The following is a 15,636-nucleotide window of genomic DNA, read 5'->3' on the forward strand; positions in this document are numbered from 1 at the left end:
GTGCTGCAACATTGTAGTTTTAAATCTGTTACACACTGATGACGTGTTAGTAGTTCCATTGGGGGAAGTTGTGAAATGCATATGTTGTTGTTTATGCCTGAACACTTCAATTTTACTGAGCACCTTTATCATTCACCCACTCTTACGTTTCCTGTGTATCGTTAATGCTGCAGTCGGAACGGAAGTGTGAACCAACCACACAGCGGTTTTGTTTTGACTCAACTCCAGCCTACCTCAGAACAGGTAGTAATTGCAATCTTGCTCAATTTTGTCCTAAATAATGTTTATATTGTTGCAGTTTATTTGTTATCATCATTATTATTGTTATTGTTATTATTGTTATTATTATTATGTATTTTTCCTCATTGACGTTATCTTCTGCAGAAACATTGTCCCTCCATTATAATTTTTCAAGAGTTGCCCATTTATGGAACAGTTACAGTTTAGTTATGCAAAGATGTTAGCAATTGCAACATTTTATTACAAAGGGAAATGCAATTTTGTCAACATCTGAGTGCCTTGTATCCAGTGTTTTCAGTGAAAGGAGGGAATGCTGCACATTCTGGAGATGAGATCTGAGTAGAAAAGGGAACAGAAACACTTCTTTCAACACTGCTCGCCGGTTTATTTTGGGTAATTTTTTTCTTCTTCAAAAAGTGAACTCCCCTCCCCCGTGTGACGCAGCCGCTGTAAAGACGATTTGACATCATTTCCTTGTTCTCTTGTCAGGTACGCAGTGGCAGCGTGAAGCGACTTTAATACGTAGTACAGAGATAGTGCGTTGTACAATGCCTGGAATGTATTATTTTGTATTATTTCGTAACTAGTAACGCTATATCATCTGAAGGAGGTCTCCTGACATTTTACAGTATGGCTTGCGGCGATTCAAAAGTTGACCTGTGGAATACTCCACTTATTGCACTGAATATGACCGTGAGAAAAAGGCTGGGACTTTATTTAAACCCAAAGACCGCAGTGGCCTCGAACTGGATGGCTGTAGCAGAGGCCATGGGCTTTGGTTATTTGGAAATAAAAAACTATGAAGCCTCTAAAAACCCGAGTATAAATATCCTGGAGGACTGGCAAGCTCTTAGCACAGAAGCGAGTGTTGGGAAGTTGCTGTCAATCCTTGAGAAGGTGGAGAGATACGATATTTTGGAAGATCTTCGTCCCTTGATAGGTGGGTTGCCTAACTCGACATATTTTTGTAGTCCAGGAAATGATTCTCTTATTGCATTTTCACAAATGTTGCTGTTTTTAAATATACAAAATAGGCGCAAATGTTTACTTCACAACATTATTTAAGTATTAGTAAACCCTTAATTCATAATTTTTAAAGCCTAGTAGTTCCCATATTAAGGTATTTAGAAAGCAGTTAGTTGTTAGTAGGCTACGGTATTTGTGTGACTTCATACAAATGAAATTGAAATGCTTTAGCCAATTTTGAGTATTCTAAACATAACTAACTTATGTCAATTCTTTTATTTCTGTATGTGCTATAACTTTGTGTGTGTGTGTGTGTGTGTGTGTGTGTGTGTGTGTGTGTGTGTGTGTGTGTGTTTATGTTGCACATGGACACTATTCTGCATGTTAGATGAAGATGTCAGGCGGTATCTTGAGAATCTGCAGAAGAAGACTGACCCCCCAGTTCAGGTTCCTGAGGTTGACAGCTGTGTTCCTCGCACTAAGGAGCGGGCAGGCATCACTCTGGAGGACACCGAAGGTCAGCATGCTCTATGACACCAGAACCAACTTTTTTCTCATTTAATTAGGCTACATTGTCCAACCATTGAACATGCAAAATGAAGTCAACATTCTCTGCATCACTATTATAGTACATATTTTACAGTACAAGTTAAAGCAGGACTAAACCCCCCAGATTTCTTGCAAAACGGCACTCCACTCGATCCGAAAACCCCGCAGGCAAGATGGCCACCAACACTCCCCTCCTTAGCTGGCAGAATTCCTCCCCCATAAAGTAACATATCTTGGCCAGTAAGTATTTAACATACAAAATAAAACAACCCGTAATATCTTAATTTTATGTAGAATGCAGAGGACATGTAACTGTTTAGTTAAACTTGCATTCCAGGAATATTGTGCTCTAAAGATAACGTTAGTGGCTCGAGACTGTTTCGTCCTGAAACCCAGCCAGCGTAATCTATGTGGGATTCGAAATAACGCATCTGAGATAGAAAACGTTATGAATATAGCCACGTTATAAACAACAAACTAACGCTGGTGATCCGTATGGAAACAGTGTTACTCGAAATGGTTAAAAGTTATATCAATTTCGTCATTCAGTGGCATTTTACTGCCATATAACATAACTAACTAGCGGCTAATATTAGCCACAGTAGGCATTACCCAGGGATGCATTGGTCTTAAAGGGCTCGCGCCACGTGAACTACAGTAATAATCAATGGGGAAAAAAACAATTTTTCACATGAGTGGGGCGCGTGCTAAACCCACCGTGACGTCACGATGTACCAAATATCCCATTCATTTGAGGGCACAAAAAAAGCAGTGTTCAACCCATAGAGGAAACTTATGGTGCTGAAAAGGATACAAATGGCACAATGGTAACAGTTTGGTCTCAAATGTGGAAATTTTGACCAGAATTCTTCACACACCACCCCCAAAGTCATATATATTGGTTAAAAGCTGAAAGAAAGTGTTTTGGGGTTTAGTCCTGCTTTAAGTCAAAGCACCAGTCCAAACTGTTAGCTCCTCTAAATATCATCACTGCAGAAATTCATCCATCAGCTCAACCCATAAATGAAAATGGACCTTGTAATTAATTGTAACCACTTAAAATATCATAAACCCACATAGCTACCTTGTACCGCAGCAGTAGAATGAAGAGGATAAAAATGCACCTCAGGCACACGTATAATTGGTGTTTTAATTAATTTATTAGACAAATTGTATTGCAACCTTTTGGCTAATAAACAAATAAGTAAATTAATTATTTACACAGAATATACAAAATCTAATACAATACAGCACATATATTTTGCCATCAATTGTTGATGTGATTTGCATGCTCTCTGCCATTTTCCCTAGCATATGTGTCATAAATGTTAAATTTCAGCAACTCGTACGTACGCATTCATCTGTGCTCAACTCATAATTTCCAACACACCTGAACACATATTGTATCATGCAGGAAAATCATCTCCTAATCTCACATCATTTAAAGCTCTAGTCAGACATGTGCGAAGGAAGTGCTACAGAACTACACCATTCCTCTGCCCCTCCACTACACCATCTCATACTTCCTAAACTTTCTTATCTTTCACATGTGTGGAATGCAGGAACTCCAGAGTTGTTTGATGCATTCATCTGCTACTGCCAGAGTGACTTGAAGTTTGTCCATGACATGATCCAGCAGTTGGAGCAGACAGAGTACAAGCTGAAGCTGTGTGTGTTTGACAGAGATGTCCTGCCAGGCTCCTGTGTGTGGACCATCACTAGTGAACTCATTGAGAAGAGGTGGGATGTTGCCCATCTTGTTTGCCTTCTTATACCCTTATTCAACAAGGCATATCACATTAGCTTACTTAGTTGTTTACATGCTATACATATTTTGCACAAGACTGTAATAACATATTTAAGCATAACATCCATGCTTTTCGACCCTAATTACTTCAGATTTTCATGCCCCTCTACTGGTGTTCTGTGGTGTAATTTCTCCCCATTTTTCCATATTTGGATCAAATTTCTAAATCTGCTCATTTACTGTATTAGTAAAACATAGTAACATAAAAAGTCTAGGTCCTACAGTATGACTGCTGCTTCTTAATGCATGTCACACCAAAAACGTAGCCTGTGGTTGCGTTGCGTTATTAGTTCAGTGGACCAAAAAAACAAAAGTTTAGAGAGGGAAAGAAATGCATATGAACGTTTCAGGCGTCATGGAAGGACGAATTTACCTTTCTCAATGAAAGTTTGTACTGCATTTTCATTGTCATTTTATACATAAAACGTCACCAGAATGCAGGAAATAAGTCTCTGAATGTTCCCAAAATGCATTGGTTTTGAAAATGTCTCTATTTTTGAACTCTCAAAGGTTGGAAAACATTTGAATATCTGGGCTTCTGTGCAGGTGCAAGCGGATGGTGGTGGTGATCTCTGACGAATACCTCGACAGCGATGCCTGCGACTTTCAGACCAAGTTCGCCCTCAGCCTTTGTCCTGGTAAGGCGTTTCGTTGCATCGTTCAGATTCCGATTTTTTTTCACCACGTACACATGAGGAATTCAGCTCTGTACTTTGGTGCGGTGCAAAAAGCTGATGGACAAAAACAAAAGACAAGAAATAACAGTAAATTGGCATCCAGTGCAATATACATACACAGGCAATAAGCATATATTCAAGCAGTGCTACTTTTTATTTGTTATACAGCTGTGCACTGCGTACCTATCTATGTGTGTCCAAACAAACACACTGTATTTTGGATGAAAGTGTCTAGCAAATGGCATTCTATGCACTTGAGGACTGTAGCAGAACACATTGTGTCACCCTGCTCCACTTGCCAAGTGTGTGCCTACACATGCACGTAAAATCAAACTGATCTTCTGATAGACTGAGTCAGATCTTCCTTTATGATGTTTACTCTTTCTGACATATGTCTTTGCGTACATTTCGCCCAGCATGTACGCATCTCATTAACTTTTCCTCCTATTGCCGGTACAGGGGCTCGAAACAAGCGGCTTATCCCGGTGGTGTACAAGTCTATGAAAAAGCCGTTCCCCAGCATCTTGCGCTTCCTGACCGTATGCGACTACACCCGGCCGTGCACACAGGCCTGGTTCTGGATACGGCTGGCCAAAGCTCTCTCGCTGCCATAATCACGGACACGGACTAGGCAGTTAATTGTGGTTAAACACACCTTCCTTCTCAGATCAAAGGGACCATGCCCAAACATTAAGTTAAAGTCAACAGTCAATTCTGTTCATGTCCCATGTCACACTGGCTTTTTGAACCAGTTATTATGTTCTTTATATATTTTAATGCTACTATTTGTGGTTCCTTGAAGATGAGATTATGATTACAGGTTTCTGAAAATGATCACTATGAAACCCAGGCTGGAAGTGGAAGCCTAATTACAATAATGTTCTCAATGCAAACAACTTTTATTTTTATTTTTATTATTATTACATTTTCAAGAATACTATGGCCTGTCACCATTTTGTATTTATATGAGGTATGTCTGGTGAGGAGGGTGTGCTTTGTATTCAGTGAAGCCTGTAAAAGCACTGTGCTTGTACAGGCCACTTCCTTTTAGGAGTCAACTTCTAGATGAGATTGAAAAGGAGTTAGAGATACTGTATTGTGATTGTGAAATTTCCTGTTGTAATATCTCATCTCACTTCCTTTCCCTCTACCCTTATCAGCAATGTTTTTACATTTTGTATTTGATATAAAGTGGATTTATTCTGTCTTGAATGTTAATAGTCAATAAATGGTTTGAATATCATTTCCTCCTCCTACTTTTTGTGCCTTTTTTAATGGCACTATTCATTTGTTAATTGCTCCCCCGACAAGAGGCTGAGGTCTGCCAAGACCAAAACCTCTCACAACAAGAACAGTTTATTCCCAACTGCGATCGCCTCCCCAACAAAGCCCCAAAACCTCCACTGCTAAGGACTCTACCCCCCCACTCGCAGACAGCCTAATCAGGTTCTCAAATGTTTTTCAGCCAAGGACCACTTACAAGATAGCATATACCGGGGACCCCCTCATTCTGATTTGTGATTTTGGGCTGAGCTTAATTGTTTCCACGGTAACGTGCTTTACTTTTAAATTTAGAGGTTTGCTAGATTAGAATGTAATCCATGAACCATTTTAGATTCAAAGCATAAAAGATTTTCATTGAACTATGAGCTTTTGCAACAACAAAAACGTTTTTATTTTTATTTTCCTGAAAACTTTTCGCGGACCCCCTCACAAAGTACCACGGACCACTGGGGGTCCCCGGACCCCCATTTGAGAATCACTGGCCTAATCAACAGGCCTGAAACCCCTCCACTGACGGAATCTCCCTGGTCACTATACGTTACATTAACGCAGCTGTAGCTGCTTCTCTCACCAGAATATTTATTTTATTTTTCATTTTTATATTATTCTCTTTAGTCTACATATCGTACACCTATTTTAAATTCCTATTTATCACTCAAGACCTCTAATTCGTGTGTATTGTTTAATGGACTGATTTTGACTTTATAATTTAAATTAGAATTATATTTTTGACTGTATAATTTAATTTGGTTCCTTGATTTTGAATTATGATAATTGCTTTTGACCACTATGCTGCATACTTAACATTAAATTAAGGGGGGGGGGGGGGGGGCAGTGGGTCCCCCCAGCAAATTGATGAATTGCTTCACAATTATTTAATTTGCAAGAAGTTAACACAATTAGAGAATGTAGAATAAATCTTTGTTTGTATCATAGTGTCAGTGTTATCTCTCTACCTACAATACAGATAGACATGGAATTATGTACAAAATCATATCTAACAGGCAAACTCTCATCAAATGGGGGTCCAGCAGGTGGCATGATTTTACAAAAGCTGCATGTTGTAAAATATACCGCCAGAGGTCGCTAACAGAATGTTGCAAAGCGGTACTAGGGCGGGGTCCCACTTCACAATTCACAGTTGAACATCCAATCATAAAGCAAACTAAACGATATTGCCCAATCACAGCGCAGGATGTTGCTGGAGCAACACGCCTTTTTCGACACCCACAACCCGCCATATTGCGTGTGGCGGAACTCTGCTGCTTTCGTTTTGTGAGTGTTCCAAGGAGTTTCTCAGCGCACACTGGGTTCGGGCTAATCTTTACACCATTGTGGCTGCTGTCTGAATAACATTAACGCGAACAGGTCTGCCTGCTCAGCTGTCAAATTAAGCCCCAGCTAAAGCTACAGTAGTACAATACGGAACCGTCCCACGCGCAATATGTCCGCTGGGAAGGTCCACATTTGCTCAACAGGAATGCGGTAGGCGGGGCTGTTGGGCTAGTGTCAAACTTTGGGAATGACAGGAGTGCTGCAGGATTCGCAAAGAAGGGGAAGTGTCGCCCTTGTTGGTCCTGTTGGGATTACTTTAACTTCTTTTTACAGTCAGTCTTTGGATCCGACATCGTTTTTACAGATAGCACGGCCTCAACAAACTCCTCAGCCATGTCGGAGGACCTGAGCTCCCAACCATGGTCCATCAACAAAGATGACTATGAGCTACAGGAGGTGATTGGTATGTGACCCTAGCGTGTTAACGTTAGCTTATATAATTTATTAACTAACTTAACAGTGTATGAATGTCTGGCATTAGTTCACTAACAAGCTAACACAACAGAAACCATAATGTATGTTACCGGTATGTAATACAGCAGAAAGCATCTTTCTCGTAAGCTAGGTAAAGTTCCGCGTGTATTTTCAATTTGGCAATCCCAGCTGGGCGGTGTTTTGACTGAGAGTCAATGGAACGTTTCCGGTGAAAGGGAAGACTCCGTCCACACGGGCTATACGTTGGTAGTAAACGAGCGGTGCAACGTTATAGTCAACCCAGGCTCTGACTATTTGCTGGAATAGACCGCTTTGAACAGCCCGTTACTCATGTTCAAAACGAATACCTTTTTGATCTGCTCTGAAGAGAGCATTTCACATCTACGAAATTATTAGAATAGTAACGTTACGTGCAGTGGCGTGCCGTCCATTAGGCGAACTAGGCAAATGCTAAGGGCGCTTGAGCCGTTAGGGGCGCCAGAGAGGGTAAAAAAAAAAAAAAAAAAAAAAATTTTTTTTTTTTTTTTTTTTTTACAAATACTTTTTCAAGATAATAGGCCTACTATTATTTTACAATAGTAGACAAAAATAAGAAGAACAACGTCTTAAGTCTTTAAATAATAGTGAAATCATTTTTCTAATTCTGGCTTTCTGGCTGCCCGGGCTGCAGCACTTTCACCATGGTCCCTAATCCATACCACCCCACCCCCTGCGCGGCCGCGCCCCCTTCTACCTGCTCGGAGCTTTTTCCCAGAGTGGGGGAAGGGAGCTGGAAGGTGGGTGCTGAGGGTGCTGCAGCACCCCCTGGTGGCAAGAAATGGATTTTCGAAATTGTTGGATTTGGCTATCTTGTGTTTATACCACCAACAAGATGCATTAAAAAACAGTTTGTGCTTCTCAGCTCTAATCTTATTTCATACGCTCTCTCTTCAAAAGTGTTTGATTTTCATCATAATCTGGTTTTCCATAATAATAATAATAATAATAATAATGATAAGTTCAGTGTTTATGCCTGTGTTTCTGTCTGTTGTAGTGTAAAACGACTAAAGGGAGAGCAGGTGCTTACATGAAAGTGAGTGAGAAAAGGAGAAGATACTGAATAATGACATCACAACAGTATAATCCTAATGTTAATTTAAAATTAAATATTCTTCTAAATATGGATGAAAGTCCAAAAAACTTAAAATTTTCTTCGGCGCTGCCCTCACGGGCAGCACCGAGAGACCCTTCCTTACAGCACCCCCTACCTAAAAGTACTTCCAGCGCCACTGGGGAAGGGCGATTCTGAGCCTGCACTGCAGTGCTGGATTAGCTGCGATATCTTTTTTATTACATTTTCTTTGGGGGAGGGGGGAGGGGGGGGGCACCAGCAAAAATCTTGCCTAGGGCACCAACTTGGTCAGGCACGCCACTGGTTACGTGACGTTTAGAATTGTACAAGGGAAGTACAAGTACTTTAAACCTGAACCCAACCTGCAAAGGTTTTGAACAAAATATAAAATAAAAAAGCAGTGCACATAGCCTCTTTCCAAAACACTCACAGTATTGGCTATGGGCAGTCTTTCCTCAGAGCAGGGTTATTATTTGGGTAATTTACTGCCTGAATTAATCCAGTTATGTGGGACCTCTTTATAGACGATTAATCACTATTCTACTTCTAGCACGTCCATCACAGTCGATTGTAAGTCACTTGATCATTTTCTGTGTAACATCATCAACAGCACCTGTTGACCTGCTCTGGGCTTAAACCTAATTAAATTAAGATTTTGTAATCTAGTTCTTAATAATGTGCAGAATAAGCTTGTGTTGGTATGGGAGAAAGTATGTCCAGAAAGTAAAAAAAAAAAATACAACACATTAATTAATCAATTACTAGCCAAATGTCCCTTTAAATTCTTCAACATGACAGAAGACATGTTGAATATCTATGATACTCTACCAACTTTCCTGTGCAATATCAAGCCATCGTGAGATTTGGGGATGGCTGAAGGTTACACAGCCAGAGGAAATGGAGATTTTCCTTGAGTCATACTGACCTTAGCCTACCTTTTGCAGCCTTACTTAGTAGCCTACAGATGAGAAGGAGAGTAAGTCCTGAGGCACATAGGCAATGTGTTGTCCTCTCAAATCATCACATTCGTGGAAGTCCATAAATGTGCTTGAAATTACACAGGTCTTGGTTTACTTTACCCAAGTGGTGGGTGCCTTTCCCTACAGGGAATCTATGTGTTTATAGAGGGTCCATTCTGCTCGCTTCAAATGAACCGTTTTGTGTAATTTTTTTAGACTTGTATTTAACTTACCTGCTCTACGCATTTCCCGTCCGTTTCTAGGAAAGGTTCAACTGGGGGCACCCCTCAAGATAACGCCCTGCTTCTTAGCATTCAGACAGAGATAAAGCTCTTCTTGTATAGAAACCAGTTTTGTGGCATTTTCCTACACGGTGTGATGGATTGAGAGCCAAATTGTCAACATAGGTTTTAAACTGGTCAGGCTATTTCAAGGTCTGACTGCAGCATGCTTAGTTTATCTTGGGGTGGGAATGGATCATGATTATCAACTTACTAATACCTGTTATACAACAGGTAGTTCCGGCCGAGCAATTTGATTGGACAAGAGGGATCCTACCAGTGCCGATATTTCATGATAACGCACTGGCGCTTCACTGTGTGTAGATCACTCCGCTTCACAGCTGCCCTAATCAACAAAACGCTTCACAGCTGTAGAGTAGTTGGCGGAGGAATAAATAGAGAAATCATATATTTTCTCAGCTTTTTGTCATTTTTTTTAATCAGCTTTGTTTAATAGAACTGTTGTATAAATGCAATATCACACTCAAGGTCATGCTGTTGTTGTCTAATGATTATCTTCGGCACTCGGCCTGCGGCCTCGTGCCTGCGACCGAATCACAGCAGTGGCGATATTAGCCAACAACAGCACTCCCTCTCGTGTGATATTGCTTAATTTTCTACATCAAAAGTCCAACCAGTACAATTTTTTTGAAACCCAGCTATGGACCTAGCTGTATTTTTTCATATCGCAATATATATAGCAGGTGGGGGAAATATCGCAATGCCAGTTTTTTCCAATATTGTGCAGCCCTAATCTGTTTATTTTAATTATGGATCATTACATTGCAATTCAAAATACACTTTATTTTAAAAGTAGTCACACAGTGAGAAAAAAGAAAACATGTTTTGAAAAATAAAATAAAAATGCATCTATAATCGATAATCATTTTATCATCGAATTGTAGCCCTCTGAATCGAAATCGAATTGTGAGGTGCCTAGAGATTCCCACCCCTAGTTAATAACCTGCCTCACTTGCAGGGTCGCTCTATCGGCTAAACGGGCCAGCTAACTTCTAGACTGAAGAAAATGCCACTAGTTTGTGCATATTAGTGGGATTTTTGGCCAATCTAAAAGGGGATTTAATTTTGGTTGTATGAAAGAATTGTACAGTAATGCCTACCCCACACTACAGGATAATTTGCAAGATTATGGCCAAGATTCCCCCCTCCCGATTTTCTCGGGGGTGCTCCCGATTTGAGCCGCGTCGGGCAGATAATCTTCCCAAATGATCCTGTAGTGTGTGGGGTTCAAAGATTCACAATCGGGAAGACTGCCTCTTCCCGATTGTGAATCGGGCATATCTAACATGTTAGATATTTACAACCCGACAGGCGATTGCATCTTGAGCAGAGAGCCAGTAGTAGCTGCGTTTCCATTACAGTTTTTCGCAGCCCCGCAGAGAAACAAAGAACGAGGAAATTGTCATCGAGGTGAAATACCCGTGCGTCTTTGAACGGGACGGAAAACTAATGCTATACTGCAAAGCATGTAGCCTACAACAAGCGCTTAGGTCTCATATGCTTCCCGCATCGGCGAGTGTCCGCACGGAAAAGTGAGTCAAATCAGCAGACGCGCCCCTCCACAAGACACCTGTGTAGACGGTTTTCGCCTGGCTGTGCACAGTTACACCCCGAATGGACGCGGCTGTCCGCGCAAATATTAGTTAAACAAATCCTTTCAGTGCAAATGCATTATAAAAACAAAAAATAAGATTTGTTTAGAAAACGAAATGACACAAATGTATTATTATTATTATTATTATTATTATTATTATTATTATTATTATTATTATTATTATTATTATTATTATCATTATTACTACTACTACACCCGGTGCGCACACTGAATAGGCATTTTAAAAGTTAACGTCGAGCCCTGCTTCCAAGGTGAATCTTCGGCATAATCTTCTAGTGTGTGGGGTTGCGTTTGAACAGACGCGATTGTGTGTGTGTTCCAAGATTGAAATGTTAAAAAATCGGCTCTCTCTGTCCTGTAGTGTGTGGGCTCTCAAGATTTTTATAATCTTCAAGGATTTGAAAATCCTGTAGTGTGGGGTAGGCATAAGCCTGTTTTTTTTACACGCCCCAGAAAGATACCTTTACCAATTAGTTAAAGCTGATTACCATTTTTTCCCCCAAATCTTGAGGAGTTAAAGTCTACCCTGTGTGCCACCCGAATTGACGAAACCCTGTGACGCTCTGTCCCACAGGCTCCTTATGAACACAAGTTAAACATGTGAAGTCCTCCTGTTGGCATCTGCTCCCTGTTGATATGAAAAGCTGCCCACAGTCTCCCTCTACTCTCTGTCCTTTCAGACTATACCCAGGGATAGCCAGGCATTTAAGCTCTGACTGAAGACACTCTCCCCCAACCTAGACCAGGGATGACATTGAAGTCAGGTCACTACTCTGAAACGGTTTCTGCTCAGGTTACCATCTTGACATTTCCCGTAAAGGTTTCCCTCAACATATGCCCAGTGTCAAAACAAAATAGGGAACATGCATATTGCATAACTTACTCTGTGTGGGCAACCCAGGAGGCAGACAGATGCCTCACATTTTATTTTGAAACTCACATGACCAAGGAAATTGCTGAAGTGTCTAGTGTGGTTTCATGTTTGGATGGTATCAGGGTTGCACAATTAAGTAGGGCCGGGTTGAGTTGAGGTAGTGGTGTGTTTGTGTGTGTATGCAGGGAGGGAATGGGTAAATACAATTGCAGTATTGCATACTGCAAATAGGCTTTTTAATTGAGAGTTTTGGTTGGTTGCAGTCACCGGTTAGTCACTCTGAGTTAACATGGCGATGAGGGCAAGAGCAAGCTTGGCTCCTTGCTCTCCCCACTACACTATTATAAAAACTCTTGTGAAGATACTGTATTTAAGAGGTACTGTATTTAAGATATTGTATTTAAGCCGTTTCTCAGCTGGAAAGTCGGTGTTCCGAGGATGGCCCTGGATTCCCAGCATGCTCAGCAGAGCTATTGTTTTGGTAACTTCCACAGGGAAAGAGGACTTGTTATTACATGGTTCACGCCCACTATTTCCACCCCAACGAGCATTGGATCATATTTGACAGAGCCAGAGTACAGCTCTCACTCTCTCTGGACCACACTGGATCTTTCTTGTTGGCCAAACTGGACTGGAAACTTTGTTCTTCAACTTTGATCTACCAGCAGCAGCCATCCTCCTGTTGCTTGTCCTTTCCTCAGTTGGTTTAGAAATCGTCAGCGTTGTCAAGTTATAGTGCACTTAACCACGATGACAAGCAAGGCCCATCATCACATCGCCCCTTTCTCTTACATACTGTCAACTTCACTAACTAACTAGTACTGGGACTGTGTTAGAATGCTGCATTCTGGGATGTGGGGTTGTAAGACACAAGCAGGCAATGGCTGCTGGTGTGCTTGCTAGTCATGTGTGAGATCTCTCATTGTACCTTAGAATAATGTGTGGAATGTCAGCGAGGTATGCAGAGGAAATGTAATAAAGGCCGTCTGACGTCACGTAGTGGGCGGGCGGGCACACTGGCCTGGTGAGGGCAGGAAAGGCAAACACAGAGCCACGCTGCTGGTCACCTCTCATGAAGGACACCATTGACACGGCTCTCACAGAGAGACCTGCTGCTTAGCTCATCTGATAAGATTACTTTGGGCTACTATTTTTCTTGTATTGACCAACAAATGAGTATCATCAATAATCATCAATAAATACAAGGGAACCACTTGTTCCATTGACATCATTCATGCCCACACGTGGACATGAATGATGTCAATGTAATTTTGGTCCCTTATGTATTGTAATTCCTACACCGTTCACCTGATTTGGGTGTAACTACCCCCGAATTAAAGCTGGAAGTCTGCAGTTAAAGCACATATTGATTGTTTCATTTCAAGTCCATTGTGGTGGTGTACAGAGCCAAAATTATGAAGATTGTGTCCAATGTCCAAATACATATGGACTCAAGTGTACATGCTGCACAGTATGAAGCAACATGCTGCACAGTAACATGCTGCACAGTATGAAGCAACATGCACAGTATGAAGCAAAATGCTACACAGTATGAAGCAACATGCTACACAGTAGGGATGGGCATCGAATTTCGAATTTTCGAATAATCGTTGTTATTATCAAGGTCGACTTTTATTATTGAAATTCGAAATTCGAAAAAAAAAAAAAAAATTTTTTTTTAGTGAAATGTTGCATTGTCTCCCCTGATTCTAAGTATAGTCAAATCGCTTGGTTTGAGCAAGTAAAACAATTTTTATAAGCATTTTAAGCAAGGTTTATGGAAAAATGAATGGCGGATGAAATCCCATGAAGAGGGAGAGGGGGTGACTTTGGCACCCCTTTGGCACTCAGACCTGAGCCTACTAAATATTTAATGAACCACTCATGATTGTCAAAACTGTTTTTTATTTTCGAAAATGTCAATGTCATGTAACATGTTCTTTACTTCAGTGGTGCAATGCTTGTTTGAGCTAAAAATCCACAGCAGAAGCTTTTTATATTAATTAATAAAGCCGTAGACTTAGAATCAGGGGAGACAATGCAACATTTCACTCACAAAAAAAAACAAACATTTTTTTTACATTTTTTTATTTATTTTCGAATTTCGAATTAAATTCGAATTTGGCCAGCGAATTTCGAATAGTGTTTTTGCTAGAAATGCCCATCCCTAGTATGAAGCAACATGCTGCACAGTATGAAGCAACATGCTGCAACATGCTGCACAGTATGAAGCAACATGAGTATGAAGCAACATGCTGCACAGTATGAAGCAACATGCTGCACAGTATGAAGCAACATGCTGCACAGTATGAAGCAACATGCTGCACAGTATGAAGCAACATGCTGCACAGTATGAAGCAACATGCTGCACAGTATGAAGCAACATGCTACACAGTATGAAGCAACATGAGTATGAAGCAACATGCTGCACAGTATGAAGCAACATGCTCCACAGTATGAAGCAATATGCTACACAGTATGAAGCAACATGCTGCACAGTATGAAGCAACATGCTGCACAGTATGAAGCAACATGCTGCACAGTATGAAGCAATATGCTGCACACAGTATGAAGCAATATGCTGCACAGTATGAAGCAAAATGCTACACAGTATGAAGCAACATGCTACACAGTATGAAGCAACATGCTGCACAGTATGAAGCAACATGCTACACAGTATGAAGCAACATGATGCACAGTATGAAGCAACATGCTACACAGTATGAAGCAACATGCTGCACAGTATGAAGCAACATGAGTATGAAGCAACATGCTACACAGTATGAAGCAACATGAGTATGAAGCAACATGCTGCACAGTATGAAGCAACATGCTCCACAGTATGAAGCAATATGCTACACAGTATGAAGCAACATGAGTATGAAGCAACATGCTACACAGTATGAAGCAACATGAGTATGAAGCAACATGCTGCACAGTATGAAGCAACATGCTCCACAGTATGAAGCAATATGCTACACAGTATGAAGCAACATGCTACACAGTATGAAGCAAGTATGAAGCAATATGCTGCACAGTATGAAGCAACATGCTGCACAGTATGAAGCAACATGCTCCACAGTATGAAGCAATATGCTACACAGTATGAAGCAACATGCTGCACAGTATGAAGCAACATGCTGCACAGTATGAAGCAACATGCTACACAGTATGAAGCAACATGCTGCACAGTATGAAGCAACATGCTGCACAGTATGAAGCAACATGCTCCACAGTATGAAGCAATATGCTACACAGTATGAAGCAACATGCTGCACAGTATGAAGCAACATACTGCACAGTATGAAGCAACATGCTACACAGTATGAAGCAACATGCTGCACAGTATGAAGCAACATGCTGCACAGTATGAAGCAACATGCTGCACAGTATGAAGCACCATGCTACACAGTATGAAGCTAGTATGAAGCAATATGCTGCACAGTATGAAGCAACATGCTACACAGTATGAAGCAACATGC

General features: G+C 40.9%; 2 protein-coding genes across 4 annotated transcripts in view; both read left to right on the forward strand.

Annotated features, from left to right (window-relative positions):
• The first annotated feature begins 728 nt into the window (after nt 1-728).
• On the forward strand, nt 729-5,476 carry myd88 (MYD88 innate immune signal transduction adaptor). Its single transcript, XM_083655142.1, has 5 exons — nt 729-1,180; nt 1,595-1,723; nt 3,318-3,495; nt 4,109-4,200; nt 4,699-5,476. The coding sequence occupies exons 1-5, from the start codon at nt 871-873 to the stop codon at nt 4,851-4,853; spliced, it is 864 nt and encodes a 287-aa protein (XP_083511268.1). The 5' UTR covers nt 729-870; the 3' UTR covers nt 4,854-5,476.
• A 1,564-nt stretch (nt 5,477-7,040) lies between these two features.
• The window catches only part of oxsr1b (oxidative stress responsive kinase 1b), a 99,124-nt gene continuing 90,528 nt past the window's right edge, over nt 7,041-15,636 (forward strand). For all 3 annotated transcript variants that reach the window (XM_083655090.1, XM_083655088.1, XM_083655089.1), the window contains exon 1: nt 7,041-7,261. In XM_083655090.1, the coding sequence (XP_083511216.1) occupies nt 7,192-7,261 (70 nt within the window). In that variant the 5' untranslated portion in view covers nt 7,041-7,191. The remainder of the gene's footprint in view (nt 7,262-15,636) is intronic.

The sequence above is a fragment of the Poromitra crassiceps genome (genome assembly GCF_964638095.1).
Source record: "Poromitra crassiceps genome assembly, chromosome: 2".
NCBI classification, from domain to species: Eukaryota; Metazoa; Chordata; class Actinopteri; order Beryciformes; family Melamphaidae; genus Poromitra; species Poromitra crassiceps.